The following is an 18,210-nucleotide window of genomic DNA, read 5'->3' on the forward strand; positions in this document are numbered from 1 at the left end:
AACAGGTGATACTCACATAACAGATTGCTGCCAGCTCCTGGCGTGTCTTGCTTTCTTCTAGGAGACCCTGAGCTTTGCTTGGATTTGTTCCATTATCATAGACAGTAAACTTTGTCCCCATAAGGTTCGACCTAGAAAATAAATAAATAAATAATATATATATATATATATATATATATATATATATATATATATATACACACTCACCTAAAGGATTATTAGGAACACCATACTAATACTGTGTTTGACCCCCTTTCGCCTTCAGAACTGCCTTAATTCTACGTGGCATTGATTCAACAAGGTGCTGAAAGCATTCTTTAGAAATGTTGGCCCATATTGATAGGATAGCATCTTGCAGTTGATGGAGATTTGTGGGATGCACATCCAGGGCATGAAGCTCCCGTTCCAACACATCCCAAAGATGCTCTATTGGGTTGAGATCTGGTGACTGTGGGGGCCAGTTTAGTACAGTGAACTCACTGTCATGTTCAAGAAACCAATTTGAAATGATTCGACCTTTGTGACATGGTGCATTATCCTGCTGGAAGTAGCCATCAGAGGATGGGTACATGGTGGTCATAAAGGGATGGACAAGGTCAGAAACAATGCTCAGGTAGGCCGTGGCATTTAAACGATGCTCAATTGGCACTAAGGGGCCTAAAGTGTGCCAAGAAAACATCCCCCACACCATTACACCACCACCACCAGCCTGCACAGTGGTAACAAGGCATGATGGATCCATGTTCTCATTCTGTTTACGCCAAATTCTGACGTACGTGTTGTGGCTTCACAAATGCTTTGCTGCATACCTCGGTTGTAACGAGTGGTTATTTCAGTCAAAGTTGCTCTTCTATCAGCTTGAATCAGTCGGCCCATTCTCCTCTGACCTGTAGCATGAACAAGGCATTTTCGCCCACAGGACTGCCGCATACTGGATGTTTTTCCCTTTTCACACCATTCTTTGTAAACCCTACAAATGGTTGTGCGTGAAAATCCCAGTAACTGAGCAGATTGTGAAATACTCAGACTGGCCCGTCTGGCACCAACAACCATGCCACACTCAAAATTGCTTAAATCACCTTTCTTTCCCATTCAGACATTCAGTTTGGAGTTCAGGAGATTGTCTTGACCAGGACCACACCTCTAAATGCATTGAAGCAACTGCCATGTGATTGGTTGGTTAGATAATTGCATTAATGAGAAATTGAACAGGTGTTCCTAATAATCATTTAGGTGAGTGTGTATATATATATATATATATATATATATATATATATATATATATATAGTGACTGGATCTAGCTATACTGAGCTACACTGCACATACAACCCTGCCAAGGTTGTCAGTCGAAAACCTAGTTTTAAGTCAATATTTAAATCAATATGAAACAGATAAGAGCAACTATTAGGTCATCACATAAGCTGTTTAAATATGAATTATCCTTTAATAAATAGGGACAATTATATCTATTCAGTAACTGATATGTTACTATTAATACAAATTTAGTCTGAAGGTTGTTTGTTTTCTCTAATGCATAAAAACATAAATGTAAATAGGTTAATAATATCGGTAGGGAAAACAAAAGCTGTTTCTTAAGTAGAAGACGGTGTTTGTCCAGAAATTGGGCACCTGCCTGTTCAAGGTCATCCAGAAATGCTCACTCTGTCCCAATATGCTCATGCTACCCCACTACTACACTCTCTCCATTGGCTCCCATCCAGTTAAATATTATTTTGTTCTTACTTGCCAGTGTCTCAACCAGTCTGCACCCAGCTACCACCAGATTCTCATCTCTCCCTACACTCGCTGCAGCCCACTCCAGTCTTGTGCTGTAAGAGTACCACCCCCTTCGCTCCAGAGCTTGCTCTTTCTATACTCAAACCCCCAAGTGTTGGAATTACCTACCCACTTAGATCAGGACCACCCAGTCCCTGCCCACCTTCTGGTGACTATTAAAGACACATCAATTCAAACTGCATATGTAATAGCTCAGCCTCACCCTTTTGGACATTATAGGAATCAAACTTTAATGCACTTTCTAACTTGCACTAATCCAATCCCTCACGTTTACACCAAACTGCTTCTCCACTATTGATAATTATTTTGACACAACTACACTAAGCACTGATAAAACTATTACCATGTTTCCATTCAGAATAGATAATTTAATAGTTAATAGTTTAGATTTACACCAGTCTGGACTAATATGTATATATATAAGTTTATATTTTATTTAATTCTTTGCACTTATTGTAGTTTAGGCCTATATTGTGAAATGTGTATATTTTGTGACAACTTCTTCCAGGGTAAAGGCATCTATCAAGAAAAAAATAACAATTAAGACTACTACTACTACTAATAATAATACATTCAATTAAATCAATAGAAAAATATAAAACTGACTGATGTATTCTAATATCATGTACTAGTGAAAACAATATTTAGCATAGCTGAATTGTCTAACGTTCTTGTGGATGGGAATGGTAATTTATGGATTATGAAATACAGATGTTTTGCATTCCAGAAGACATTGGCACAAGAAATATCACTCTAAAGTATAGAATTCTTCAGTTCATCACTTCAATTCAATGTCTTTTGTTCTACAATGAATTACTAACAGAAAATAAAGGGATGTTATATAATACAATTCATATCTTTAAATACATTTACAAAATCTGCAAATAGTGGCAAATAATACTGATTGACAAAATCAAATAATGTATTAATTACATTTTCAAACTACTGCATCACACCACGAATGGCTGTGTTTTGAAATCAGGACAAATGTGTACATGCACCATTTGTTAGCAAAAAATCAATAAAACAAGATGTACAATTATGACATTTCTATCTATATCATGTAAGAGTATTGCAAAGTTTCACCCAAAGAAGAGCACAATGATTAAAACCCAAAATGGAGTACCTCAGTTTGCCTGCAAAACTCTCCCCTTCCCTGGAGAGGTCTGTGGGGTCTACTGAAATCAGATAGTTAGATGTCTTGCTCTTCTTCCGCTTTCTTCCAGCAAGTAAAAAAATCTGAGGAAAAAAACATTCACAAGACTCCTGTAAATATCAGTCACTATTGAACTTGAATGTAGAAGAGGAACTTAAGTTTAATATATAATACTGCAAGCAACAGATGTAAACTGTTTAAAAGAGGGAGAATTTAGTGTCACTTTCACAGTATTTAACATCAATGATCAGATTAAACAGTTTTGTGGATATAAAAACGCCTACATTACAGTGATATTTTCACATTAAGTGTCCAGACAATTTTGGTTGGGTCAAATATTCTGTGATACAGATATCACAAAATACAGGGAGCATGTATTTCCCACATATTTCCCACTGAAATCAGGAGCAGAGTCCCTGACCACCTTCTGCTGATAACTCAAGACACACCTAAGACTGCACCTGTAACTTAGCTGTAATTCACCTGCAGGGCTCAGCTCTCCTGTTAAAATGCACTTTATATCTAGTTTTAATCGAACTTGCTTTTATATTACTAGTACTCGTGTTCTTTATGTTGATGGCCCCAATGTGCCTTTCCCTTAGCTCTTAACTATGAATTCACATCTCGTCTGCAATTAGCTCACAAATCTAGGATGTAGGTATTAACTGTATATTTTCTTATGCACTTATGTAATTTTGAACTTGTCATTTGTACTATGTTTTGACCTGTATTTATAGACTGTATTACACTTTTATTATGCTCTTATGTTTTATAAGTCACCCTGGATAAGGGTGTCTGCTAATAAATAGATAGATAAATAAATAAATAAATAAATAAATAAATAAATAAATAAAAATAATGTCAATTCGTCCGTCAATTCACCTTGTGACACTTAGTCCCCATTGAATACTTATACAATCAGTAAATTTCAATGTATATATTTCCTTTGGGGGTTATTATGACATTCAGCCAATTCAAACAGTGTTTGATCATTTGAGTTTTTAATGAACAAAAGTTTAATTTTAAATTTAAAAAAATGTACAATTTTACTAATTCATCAAAATGGTGACATTTTTGGTAGGGGATATTTTTACAAGGCATTGTATATATATATATATATATATATATATATAGTGAGGGAAAAATGTATTTGATCCCCTGCTGATTTTGTATGTTTGCCCACTGACAAAGAATCTATAATTTTAATGGTAGAGGTGTATTTTAACAGTGAGAGACAGAATAACAACAAAAAAATCCAGAAAAACACATTTCAAAAAAGTTATGAATTGATTTGCATGTTAATGAGTGAAATAAGTATTTGATGTTTCTTGTAGTTGGCCACCAGGTTTGCACACATCTCAGGAGGGATTTTGTCCCACTCCTCTTTGCAGATCCTCTCCAAGTTATTAAGGTTTCGAGGCTGACGTTTGGCAACTCGAACCTTCAGCTCCCTCCACAGATTTTCTATGGGATTAAGGTCTGGAGACTGGCTAGGCCACTCCAGGACCTTAATGTCCTTCTTCTTGAGCCACTCCTTTGTTGCCTTGGCTGTGGGTTTTGGGTCATTGTCATGTTGGAATACCCATCCACGACCCATTTTCAATGCCCTGGCTGAGGGAAGGAGGTTCTCACCCAAGATTTGATGGTAAATGGCCCCGTCCATCGTTCCTTTAATGCGGTGCAGTTGTCCTGTCCCCTTAGCAGGAAAACAACCCCAAAGCATAATGATTCCACCTCCATGTTTGACGGTGGGGATGGTGTTCTTGGGGTCATAGGCAGCATTCTTCCTCCTCCAAACACGGCGAGTTGAGTTGATGCCAAAGAGCTTGAATTTGGTCTCATCTGACCACAACACTTTCACCCAGTTCTCCTCTGAATCATTCAGATGTTCATTGGCAAACTTCAGACGGGCCTGTACATGTGCTTTCGTGAGCAGGGGGACCTTGCGGGCGCTGCAGGATTTCAGTCCTTCACGGCGTAGTGCGTTACCAATTGTTTTCTTGGTGACTATGGCCCCAGCTGCCTTGAGATCATTAACATGATCCTCCCGTGTAGTTCTGGGCTGATTCCTCACCATTCTCATGATCATTGAAACTCCACGAGGTGAGATCTTGCATGGAGCCCCAGACCGAGGGAGACTGACAGTTATTTTGTGTTTCTTCCATTTGCGAATAATCGCACCAACTGTTGTCACCTTCTCACCAAGCTGCTTGGCGATGGTCTTGTAGCCCATTCCAGCCTTGTGTAGGTCTACAATCTTGTCCCTGACATCCTTGGACAGCTCTTTGGTCTTGGCCATGGTGGAGAGTTTGGAATCTGATTGATTGATTGCTTCTGTGGACAGGTGTCTTTTATACAGGTAACGAGCTCAGATTAGGAGCACTCCCTTAAGAGAGTGCTCCTAATCTCAGCTCGTTACCTGTATAAAAGACACCTGGGAGCCAGAAATCTTGCTGATTGATAGGGGATCAAATACTTATTTCACTCATTAACATGCAAATCAATTTATAACTTTTTTGAAATGCGTTTTTCTGTATTTTTTTGTTGTTATTCTGTCTCTCACTGTTAAAATACACCTACCATTAAAATTATAGACTGATCATTTCTTTGTCAGCGGGCAAACGTACAAAATCAGCAGGGGATCAAATACTTTTTTCCCTCACTGTATATATATACACTCACCTAAAGGATTATTAGGAACACCATACTAATACTGTGTTTGACCCCCTTTCGCCTTCAGAACTGCCTTAATTCTACGTGGCATTGATTCAACAAGGTGCTGAAAGCATTCTTTAGAAATGTTGGCCCATATTGATAGGATAGCATCTTGCAGTTGATGGAGATTTGTGGGATGCACATCCAGGGCACGAAGCTCCCGTTCCACCACATCCCAAAGATGCTCTATTGGGTTGAGATCTGGTGACTGTGGGGGCCAGTTTAGTACAGTGAACTCATTGTCATGTTCAAGAAACCAATTTGAAATGATTCGACCTTTGTGACATGGTGCATTATCCTGCTGGAAGTAGCCATCAGAGGATGGGTACATGGTGGTCATAAAGGGATGGACATGGTCAGAAACAATGCTCAGGTAGGCCGTGGCATTTAAACGATGCCCAATTGGCACTAAGGGGCCTAAAGTGTGCCAAGAAAACATCCCCCACACCATTACACCACCACCACCAGCCTGCACAGTGGTAACAAGGCATGATGGATCCATGTTCTCATTCTGTTTACGCCAAATTCTGACTCTACCATCTGAATGTCTCAACAGAAATCGAGACTCATCAGACCAGGCAACATTTTTCCAGTCTTCAACTGTCCAATTTTGGTGAGCTTGTGCAAATTGTAGCCTCTTTTTCCTATTTGTAGTGGAGATGAGTGGTACCCGGTGGGGTCTTCTGCTGTTGTAGCCCATCCGCCTCAAGGTTGTACCTGTTGTGGCTTCACAAATGCTTTGCTGCATACCTCGGTTGTAACGAGTGGTTATTTCAGTCAAAGTTGCTCTTCTATCAGCTTGAATCAGTCGGCCCATTCTCCTCTGACCTCTAGCATCAACAAGGCATTTTCGCCCACAGGACTGCCGCATACTGGATGTTTTTCCCTTCTCACACCATTCTTTGTAAACCCTAGAAATGGTTGTGCGTGAAAATCCCAGTAACTGAGCAGATTGTGAAATACTCAGACCGGCCCGTCTGGCACCAACAACCATGCCACGCTCAAAATTGCTTAAATCACCTTTCTTTCCCATTCAGACATTCAGTTTGGAGTTCAGGAGATTGTCTTGACCAGGACCACACCCCTAAATGCATTGAAGCAACTGCCATGTGATTGGTTGGTTAGATAATTGCATTAATGAGAAATTGAACAGGTGTTCCTAATAATCCTTTAGGTGAGTGTATATATATATATATATATATATACACACTGATCAGGTCGATCATTATGACCACTGACAGGTGAAGTGAATAACACTGATAATCTCATTATCATGGCATCTGTCAGTGGGTGGGATATATTAGGCAGCAAGTGAACATTTTGTCTTCAAAGTTGATGTGTTAGAAGCAGGAAAAATGGGCAAGCGTAAGGATCTGAGCGACTTTGACAAGGGCCAAATTGTGATGGCTAGATGACTGGGTCAGAGCATCTCCAAAACTGCAGCTCCTGTGGGGTGTTCCTGGTCTGCAGTGGTCAGTACCTATCAAAAGTGGTCCAAGGAAGGAAAAGCAGTGAACCAGCGACAGGGTCATGGGCGGCCAAGGCCCATTGATGCACGTGGGGAGCGAAGGCTGGCCCGTGTGGTCCAATCCAACAGACAAGCTACTGTAGCTCAAATTGCTGAAAAAGTTAATGCTGGTTATGATAGAAAGGTGTCAGAACACACAGTGCAGCGCAGTTTGTCGCGTATGGGGCTGCGTAGCCGCAGACCAGTCAGGGTGCCCATGCTGACCCCTGTCCACTGCCGAAAGCACCTACAATGGGCACGTGAGCATCAGAACTGGACCACAGACCAATGGAGGAAGGTGGCCTGGTCTGATGAATCACGAGTTCAAGGTGTTGAATTGGCCTCCAAATTCCCCAGATCTCAATCCAATCGAGCATCTGTGGGATCCATGGAGGCCCCACCTCGCAACTTACAGGACTTAAAGGATCTGCTGCTAGCGTCTTGGTGCCAGATACCACAGCACACCTTCAGAGAGTCCATGCCTCAACGGGTCAGGGCTGTTTTGGCAGCAAAAGGGGGACCTACACAATATTAGGCAGGTGGTCATAATGTTATTTCTGTTCGGTATATATCAATGCAGTAAAAAAACATTTGCCAGGGTTGCCAGATGGGGGACTTTATGAATGAAAGTATTTTTCAAATGGAAGGATTCAGCACCCACCCCACAAATCGATTATGGTACAGCATAGGGTACAATTGCTGAAAACAGTTGCATATGGGGGATTTTGTTTTAACCAATAGGGGAATTTAGAGAGAAGAGTCTGGCAACCCTGGCATTTGCCACAGACTTACATCAGCAGGGCTGTTTGTGTTACATTAGCAACCTGGCATTGTCTTTATTCTGTGTGCCAGTGGGCAGCGCTGACTGAAGGGTGAGGGGCATCTTCAGTCCTGAAGATACTGAATTTTAGTGCCAACAGCAGTGGCAAAATGCTAACACCAGCCAGCCTGTCACCAGTCCTACACCTAATACAAAATAATTAGCATACATGATCAAACAGGTGACTGATCAAGGTAGTGAGCTAAAGACTTGGGTTTGTAACGTGATCAAGATTGAATTCCAAAGGAAAGGTAGAGCCGATTAGAGGACAGGCAGAGGAGAGTTATATCACCTGTGATTCTTGAATTGTGTATATTTTGTGACATCTGTTAATAACATTTATAATTATAAAAATATATTAATATGTGATTGATACATGTGTTTCAGCATTCAACATGATTATAAGTATTTCACAATTAAAGATTTGATTTGATCAAAGCCCAGATTGTAGGCTATTTATATTCAATCTAGCCTACCACATAAACTGTGGGTCTGGCAGTAAAATAACTTATTAATTTTGAAGTGTTTACAGCTGAAACACCATATTTGTATTTAATTCAAATATTTAGTAACATAAGATGGAAATGCGGGAGAAATTCACACACAGAGATATTGACTTTGATATTGATATTTGAATTGCAAAAACCTCTTAAAATGTGGCTATGGCAGTGCTAGTGTTAAAAGAATTAAGTGACTGCAAATTGTTTTTATTAAAGTGTTATAAACTTGACTTAAAATCGCGAATTGAACAGGAGCATTTGAAATACACCCAAATTGGGTGAACGGTGTAGGAATTACACCCATTTTTATATGTGGTCCCCCCAGTTTTAGGGGCTCAAAAGTATATGGACAAACTAACCTAATCATTAATTAAATTGTGAGTTTCAATACTTGGTTGCAAATCCTTTGTAGTCAATGACAGCCTAAAGTCTGGAACCCATAGACATCACCAGATCCTGGGTTTCTGTACCGGTGATGCTCTGCCAGGCCTGTACTGCAGCTGTCTTTAGTTCCTGCTTGTTCTTGGGAAGTTTTGCCTTCAGATTTGCCTTCAGCAAGTGAAATACATGCTCAGTTGGATTCAGGTCAGGTGACTGACTTGACCATTGCAGAACATGCCACTTCTTCGCCTTAAAAAAGTCTTGGGTTGCTTTCGCTTCGGGTCATTGTCCATCTGCACTGTGAAGCACCGTCCAATTAGTTTTGAAGCATTTGGCTGAATCTGAGCATATAATATAGCCCTAAACACTTCAGAATTCATTCTCCTGCTTTTGTCAGCAGTCAAATCATCAATAACCAGTTCCCTTGGCAACCATACATGCCCATGCCATAACATGCTTCACAGATGAGGTGGTATGCTTCGGATCATACTCCATACTCCATACTCTTCTCTTCCCATCATTCTGGTACAAGTTAATCTTTGTCTTATCTGTCCATAGGATGTTGTTCCAGAACGGTACAGGGTTCTTTAGATGTGTTTTGGAAAACTCTAATCTGGTCTTCCTGTTTTTGGGGCTTACCAATGGTTTACATCTTGTGGTAAACCCTCTGTATTTACTCTGGTGAAGTCTTCTCTTGAGCATCATAGGCACTCTGCACCACAGCAGCTCCAGCCAGTAGAGCGCTAAGCCCGCTCTGTGAACGTAGGAGGAGGCTTCTCACTGTACTTCCTCCTCCACCAAACTTTACAGATGGCACTATGCATTGGGCAGGTAGCATTCTCCTGGCATCCGCCAAAACCACATTCGTCCGTCGGACTGCCAGATGGTGAAGCATGATTAATCACTCCATTTTCCACTGCTTCAAAGTCCAGTGGCGGCAAGCTTTACACCACTCCAGCTGATGCTTAGCATTGTGCATGGTGCATGGTTTGTGTGTGGCTGCTCGGCCATGGAAACCCATTTTATTAAGCTCCCGACAAACAGTGCTGACATTGCTTCCTGAGGCAGACTGGAACTCAGTAGTGATTGTTGCAACCAAGGACAGATGATTTTTATGAGTTTCAGCACTCTGCATTCCCGTTCTGTGAGTTTGTGTGGCCTACCAATTCACAGCTGAGCTGTTGTAGCTCCTAGATGTTTCCACTCCACAATAACAGCACTTACATTTGACCAGGGCAGCTCTATCAGGGCAGAAATTTTAGGAACTGACTTGTTGGAAAGGTTGCATCCTAAGTCACTGAGCTCTTCAGTACAGCCCATTCTACTGTCAATGTTTGCTTATTGAGAGAGCACGGCTGTGTGCTTGATTCTGTACACCTGTTTTGAGTTGTGAAGCACACTTAACCAATCAGAGGACTTAACGTATTTTTGAAGTTGTAACTCCTCCCGTCTGATTAAGTACACAGAAGTGTCTGGTACTGCTGAAAAGCTGAGAATTTAAGCTTTTCAGTGCTACCCACCACAGCTACACCCCAAGCTGATTGACTAATAAACACAAAAGCAAACATGCCATTTAAACTGAGGGTGAGTGTGCAATACTGTAGCTCAGGCTAGGAAGGCTGTACATTCATGAGTAAGACTTTTTAAAATCTATGGGTCTCTAGTTTCAACAAACCACGATCCATACATCTGTTTTGTGTTTTAGACATATTTCAAACTTAAGTGCTATGATCATCCCTATATGCCCTATATTAACTTTGTGATGTGTTGGATATTTACATGTGTTTCTATGGGAATATGTGTTTCAAATAACGCAATTTCATTTAACGTGGTGATTTCCAGGAAGGTAACTGCCACATTGTTTGAGGATTACCTGTTTTCTTAAAAATATAAGGACTTTAAGACTGCATTATGCTTATTGAAAATTACTTCCCAGGTACGTTGCAATGACAATGCTGAGGCTGGATTATTAGCAGTACCAGAGATTAGAGACAAGCCTGAAGATCATGTATTACCTATTTCTCTGTTGGAGAAGAAACAAAGGATTTAAGGTGTAAGTGCCACAAACAAATAATATACATTACTATGTGTTTTAAAACACAAACATGCCTGTAATTATTGTTTCCATTGTTCATATTTCATACAGTTAGGTTTTTTATATGCAAGAATTGAGACTTGTTTTTCTTTGGAGCACAGGGAGCATCTAAGTATCTAAGTATAAAATAATATATTTCTTCACCATTTTAATAACATTTTACCTTCCTGCTATCATCCTTCTCCAGGTGCATGAAGTAGGTGGGATAAAGCCCCCGGTCCATGCCCTTTTTGTCCCTGGTAATGCGACATTTAACAGTTACTCCACGAGGTGCCGGTTGCAGTGCAAATTCTTCCAGGTTGTCCACCTCAATGGAGGGGCCATCGGCCTGGGGGGACCCAGGGGCTGCTCTCTCCTGAAAATGAAACATCATTCATTAAGAACCTTCTAGTGGTATTTTAAATTAATAACTCAGGTCTGTTAGCCCCATTCATGGCCTCATTAACTACAGGTGTGAATGATCATCATGTGTGGCATGGGGAAGTCATAATGCATGCACAAATTAAGCAGTGTCACTCTATTTACATAGCTAATTATATGGACAAATACATTTTGTGTTCTACACACAGAATTACTCACAAGGTTTATACACACTTTATTGTAGTATATAATGGTGTTTGGAAGAAAAGGTAAGTACACAGATATGTAGTATTTTATGGTTGGCATGGAATTTGAAAACATTTAAAGCAGTTCCTAGAGGAAATCTGTATCAGAGTTGGTAAAGAAGGACACTCACTGTGTTGGACTTGGTGCTGGAAGCAGAGGCTGGCCGGGGGATATCAGCTGGTGGAGAATGTGATCTGGCGTTTTCCTCTTCCTCTGCTTCCTCATCACTATCCTCATCAAAGTTCAGACTACCAGAGATCCCTGACAGGACATAGGGTGTCATTATATTAGCATCACTGCCACCACCTCTTTCTAAGGAATGATTGAAGCAACAATATCAGAGAACCAAAAGCAAGTTCCACCTGATTATACTTATTCTGATAGATATTTGATCAAGACTAATTTTAACTACATCATGCTTAATTTAGGAAAAATAAATATATATATAATTTGGACAGTAAGTTGCATGCATCATATCTGCTTTCATTAGGGTGTTCATACAATCGATTAATCAGCAAAGATCAAATGTTACATTTCAGAGTACATATTTTGTTGATCAGATCACTAGAAAGAAGAATCCATATTCATGTCATTAGGATCACACTCATTAAAATGAAGCTACAATTTAACACAAACTCATTGCAACTATTACCTCCTTTGTGTCCTGAACATAAATTACATGCATTCACTGGCCCAAAAAAATAATATTCCTTTTACATAATGTAGGAAGTTGTCCATTCAAGGCATTGCATGAAGCCAATTTTTGAGGGACAATTTCTGGCGAGGGACATGACTGCCGAATCATAGAAAAAAGAGCCCACCTGGTATTGTTTTGGTGGAAAAGTTGTCCATGCTGGTCAATGACTGCCTGCTTGTTCACAGAGTCCATGCTAAATAACACAGATCCCTAAACAGTAGACATAACTCTCTACCACACTGCATCCTCATTTTTCATTGCATGGATCCATGGCTTTTATACTTATAAGATTTAAGCTTAGGAGAAATACTGTGAAGGGTACAGCATGCTTACACCTGTGCAGCACTGTGGTATCTTGGTACAATCATGTGCATTCCTGTTTCACATACATAAACATATTTATTTTGTCCAGAGTGTGTATATGCATATTAATAGTGGTATGATCCTAATACAAAAAATATATGATAACATTTAGATTACTGTCTCCCAGGTCCTGTCCCGGAGACCCATATTCCAGTAGGGTCTATAGGTCTCTTTAAATCATCAACACCTTAAAACATGGGAAAATGTGTCAATAAAACCAATTATTTTCAATAATTCAATAATGTCATGAAGATCTCAAATGACATGAAATTGGCAGATGCTGAGCAACCCTGTTGTGTACATGAAACAAGAAAACACTTTGCACTCTTTCGTTCTGGTTGCCACAGCAGGGCATGCATGTGAGAAAAAGTTATTATTAAAAAGATAACATTATCATTCTGTTTGCAGGCAAAAGAAAATGAACCACTTGCAGAAGTACAGTGAGTTAATAATAACTCTAGCTGTCAGATAAGTCAGCAAAGAAAGGAAGTGCTGCTGATTAAAAGTTTTCTTTTAGACTCAAGCTCCTCAGAGGGTTTACCCTTCCACTGTATCACCAAGAATAGCCCAGTCACCCAGGCTGGAGGCTAGAGTATCCTTTTTCACAAGGCAACCTCTAAAAGTAAGTGGAAATTGAATGAAGTAGAACTAATAAAAATAATGCCCCATTAAGATCAAGATGTTAAATCCGGTCAGAAGATGCTAGCATGGTTTTCATCCTGAGCAGAGGCTCTTTAAAAACAGCTCTGGGTAGCACCTCACTGTTAGGGTAACCATGAGGCAGAAATCACAAAGTACAAGTATAAGCTAATTTTGTTGTTTTTAAGTATGCTGCTTTTAAGATGTAGTCACTTTAAGCTCTCACAATAGGTTTGCTTTGCAGTTTAATCTTTTATCTATGAAATTCTACAATTCTACAATTAACAGAAATTGTTCTGGCTTTCTTTGTGTGAAGTATTTCACTGTGTGCAGGATCAGACCACAAGGATATATTTGTATTTGATCCCCTGCTGATTTTGTACGTTTGCCCACTGACAAAGAAATGATCAGTCTATAATTTTAATGGTAGGTGTATTTTAACAGTGAGAGACAGAATAACAACAAAAAAATCCAGAAAAATGCATTTCAAAAAAGTTATAAATTGATTTGCATGTTAATGAGGGAAATAAGTATTTGACCCCTTCGACTTAGTACTTGGTGGCAAAACCCTTGTTGGCAATCACAGAGGTCAGACGTTTCTTGTAGTTGGCCACCAGGTTTGCACACATCTCAGGAGGGATTTTGTCCCACTGCTCTTTGCAGATCATCTCCAAGTCATTAAGGTTTCGAGGCTGACGTTTGGCAACTCGAACCTTCAGCTCCCTCCACAGATTTTCTATGGGATTAAGGTCTGGAGACTGGCTAGGCCACTCCAGGACCTTAATGTGCTTCTTCTTGAGCCACTCCTTTGTTGCCTTGGCTGTGGGTTTTGGGTCATTGTCATGTTGGAATACCCATCCACGACCCATTTTCAATGCCCTGGCTGAGGGAAGGAGGTTCTCACCCAAGATTTGATGGTACATGGCCCCGTCCATCGTTCCTATGATGCGGTGCAGTTGTCCTGTCCCCTTAGCAGAAAAACACCCCCAAAGCATAATGTTTCCACCTCCATGTTTGACGGTGGGGATGGTGTTCTTGGGGTCATTCCTCCTCCTCCAAACAGGGCGAGTTGAGTTGATGCCAAAGAGCTCGATTTTGGTCTCATCTGACCACAACACTTTCACCCAGTTCTCCTCTGAATCATTCAGATGTTCATTGGCAAACTTCAGACGGGCCTGTACATGTGCTTTCGTGAGCAGGGGGACCTTGCGGGCGCTGCAGGATTTCAGTCCTTCACGGCGTAGTGTGTTACCAATTGTTTTCTTGGTGACTATGGTCCCAGCAGCCTTGAGATCATTAACAAGATCCTCCCATGTAGTTCTGGGCTGATTCCGCACCATTCTCATGATCATTGAAACTCCACGAGGTGAGATCTAGCATGGAGCCCCAGACCGAGGGAGACTGACAGTTATTTTGTGTTTCTTCCATTTGCGAATAATCGCACCAACTGTTGTCACCTTCTCACCAAGCTGCTTGGCGATGGTCTTGTAGCCCATTCCAGCCTTGTGTAGGTCTACAATCTTGTCCCTGACATCCTTGGACAGCTCTTTGGTCTTGGCCATGGTGGAGAGTTTGGAATCTGATTGATTGATTGCTTCTGTGGACAGGTGTCTTTTATACAGGTAACGAGCTGAGATTAGGAGCACTCCCTTTAAGAGAGTGCTCCTAATCTCAGCTCGTTACCTGTATAAAAGACACCTGGGAGCCAGAAATCTTGCTGATTGATAGGGGATTAACATGCAAATCAATGTATAACTTTTTTGTCTCTCACTGTTAAAATACACCTACCATTAAAATTATAGACTGATCATTTCTTTGTCAGTGGGCAAACGTACAAAATCAGCAGGGGATCAAATACTTTTTTCACTCACTGTATATATGAGTGAGTGAGTGGGTCTATAGGAGGTAGAAGGTGTGAGAGGTAAGGGGGGCAAGGTGGTGTAGGGATTTGTAAGTCGGAAGGAGGATCCTGTAATCAATATGTTGGGAGACAGGGAGACAGTGGAGTTCACAGATGACAGAGGTGATGCCAGCACTTAGTGTGGCTGAGAAGTTGGACTGCAGATTTTTGGATGATTTGGAGCTTATGGAGGGAGCTTGAGTTACTACCAGAGAGTAATGCGTTGCAATAATGGGAGGAAATTAATGCATGAATGAGAGCTTCAGCGGCAGGACGGGAGAAAGGACCTGACTTTAGCAATGTTGTGGAGGGTTGAATGAGGATTTGACAGTGTCTTATGTGGTGGTCAAAAGAGAGGGTGGAGTCCAGGATGATGTCAAGGTTGCGTGCATGGGGGGAGGGAGAGACAGTGATATCATCAATGGTGAGGGTGAGGTTTCCAGTTACTATTTCATATTAAATATTAAAGAGGATGTGTCATTAAAAGCATTTATTATGGTAGATCATGGTATTTCCATAGATTAGTATAGTAATACAAAGTGAAAGGATTTTAAAACTTTAGGAAATTAAAATGAAAGCCAGGTGTATTTACTATGTAGAGGAGCACTATAGTAAAAGTAAACAATTATCTTGCAGACCATAGTCTAACTAGGTGTATATACAATTTAAATGCATCAAAATGTCAGATTGTAACACAAAATGTGAAAAAGTCCAAGGGTGGTGAATACTTCCTAAAGGTATAGGTATATTGCAAAGTTTAAACATGCAATAGGTATGCTTATTCATAAAGACATATTTTTACGATAAGTCTCGTCACAGAAATAACCCTTAATTTCACTTGGTTTCTTGGTAATGCATTTGACAACTTTAATGCAGAGTAAATTCTAATTCACCATACTGTATATTGAACATTTCTGTTATTTTCCCTTCCTATTAAACACTCCTTGAAGTAGAATCCAATAAACTGTGGTTCTGAGCCTGTGAAAAGGGATAACTCTTTGCCTCCAGCCCTGCCGCAGTGTGCAATTTATGGTTAGTGATGTCCCATACTACCTGATTGAATCAATTTCTCTCTGGCAGATAGGGGGTGGTGTGGCCCCACAGGGGCCCCATCTAGGGACCTTTCCTCATTTGTTTCGTCATCAGCTTTGGCTCCCACACTGACTACCTTTTCTAGGTGTTTCTCCACTAGAGAGAGTGAGGGAGAGCTTTCATCCAGGGCTTTGCCATAAGACCATGCTACTGTGGACAGAGTTTCACATTTCAATGGTCAGTGTTAGCCTGACACCTGTGGGCACTGAACCAATGAAAGACCAAATGTTACACTGATGACTTTCTTTCTCATCGGGAAGAAGGTACACTGAAAGCAATATGATTGGAGTTTATGAATTGTGAAAGCATCTGTATGTTACACTTTTTTAATTATTTAATTATTTAAAAAAGTATCTGGATTGGATTTATTTAAAATAAAAGACCAATCAAGTGAAATAATGATTCTTAAATATTGTTATATTATTTCTAGCTGAGAATCCTAATTTGGGTTTGAAAATGTCATATTATGACCTTGCTAGTACCATTAATCCTCGACTTAAAAACACACAATGAAAAGTACAATTAAAATAACAATCATGGGTAATTTGATAAATGCAAAATGGAATCACATAGGGCCCGATTAAATAAAATAAATGTTTGCATGTTGCTAACGCGCAAAGTTGAGTAATAGTCGCAACTCTAAAGATCACAGTGCCAATTCTGACTGTATTAAATCTAAAATATCAGGAGCTCAGAACTGGGAGGAAAACTGCCAGGTGTTGGCCCACAACTGAATATTATCTAAGTCACTTTGAATAACCTGTGCTGCCGAGATTGTATCTGCTGAGCTGAGTCCAGATCATGAATATAGATTAGAAAAAGCAAAGGCCCTAGTACTGATCCCTGTGGAACTCCACTAACAACCTCACTCCAGTTAGAAGCAACTACTCGTATCGACACCCTGTTTCCTATACATCAACCAGTTCATAATCCATCTACTTATATTACCCTTAATGCCTACAGCTTCCAATTTGAGGATCAGTCTTTGGTGTGGAACCTTATCAAGAGCTTTTTGAAAATATAAGTATATCATATTACATGCTTTCACATGATCTACAGCTGCAGTTGCATTTTCAAAAAATGTGAATACATTAGTAAGACATGATCTGCCTTGTCTAAACCCATGTTGACCATCTCCAAGAACATGGCTTTCATTAAGATGCTCCTCTATTTTCTGTCTAATCATTTTTTCCAACATTTCACAAGTAATGTAGATGAGACTGATTGGTCTATAATTTCCTGGCTCAGTTTTGGCCATTTTGGCCACTGATTTTGCCACTTTCAATTTGCTACGTTTTGGTACAAATTTCTCCTGAGCCTCAAGTAGTCTATTCTTAAATTTTAACCATTCATTTTCAACTAAATCAGTACCCAGTGTGCTCCAGTCTAACTCTTCTAAGTGCCACCTCATACCTTCAAGGTTTGCTTTTCTAAAATTGTAGACCATTGTTTTAGACTTGGTCCTTGTTTTTTAAAAGTACAGTATTTCTTACCTTCTTTAAAATGATATCTATTGGTTTGTAAAACTTTAAAGGTTTGATATACTCTCACCTAAAGGATTATTAGGAACACCTGTTCAATTTCTCATTAATGCAATTATCTAACCAACCAATCACATGGCAGTTGCTTCAATGCATTTAGGGGTGTGGTCCTGGTCAAGACAATCTCCTGAACTCCAAACTGAATGTCTGAATGGGAAAGAAAGGTGATTTAAGCAATTTTGAGCGTGGCATGGTTGTTGGTGCCAGACGGGCCGGTCTGAGTATTTCACAATCTGCTCAGTTACTGGGATTTTCACGCACAACCATTTCTAGGGTTTACAAAGAATGGTGTGAAAAGGGAAAAACATCCAGTATGCGGCAGTCCTGTGGGCGAAAATGCCTTGTTGATGCTAGAGGTCAGAGGAGAATGGGCCGACTGATTCAAGCTGATAGAAGAGCA

At 40.2% G+C, this 18,210-nt stretch overlaps 1 protein-coding gene across 3 annotated transcripts in view; it reads right to left on the reverse strand.

The window, feature by feature from the left end:
• tulp3 (TUB like protein 3) overlaps positions 1 to 18,210 on the reverse strand; it is a 153,697-nt gene that overhangs the window by 8,185 nt on the left and 127,302 nt on the right. Inside the window, exons 6-10 of one of the 3 annotated variants that reach the window (XM_066724630.1) lie at positions 16,231 to 16,365; positions 11,709 to 11,839; positions 11,136 to 11,327; positions 2,925 to 3,037; positions 17 to 131 (exon numbers count right to left, since the gene is read on the reverse strand). In XM_066724630.1, the coding sequence (XP_066580727.1) occupies positions 17 to 131; positions 2,925 to 3,037; positions 11,136 to 11,327; positions 11,709 to 11,839; positions 16,231 to 16,365 (686 nt within the window). Of the gene's footprint in view, positions 1 to 16; positions 132 to 2,924; positions 3,038 to 11,135; positions 11,328 to 11,708; positions 11,840 to 16,230; positions 16,420 to 18,210 lie in introns of all 3 variants that reach the window. The other 2 variants (XM_066724629.1, XM_066724631.1) reach the window with 2 other exon arrangements.

This window comes from Amia ocellicauda, chromosome 15 (genome assembly GCF_036373705.1).
Source record: "Amia ocellicauda isolate fAmiCal2 chromosome 15, fAmiCal2.hap1, whole genome shotgun sequence".
Taxonomy (NCBI): domain Eukaryota; kingdom Metazoa; phylum Chordata; class Actinopteri; order Amiiformes; family Amiidae; genus Amia; species Amia ocellicauda.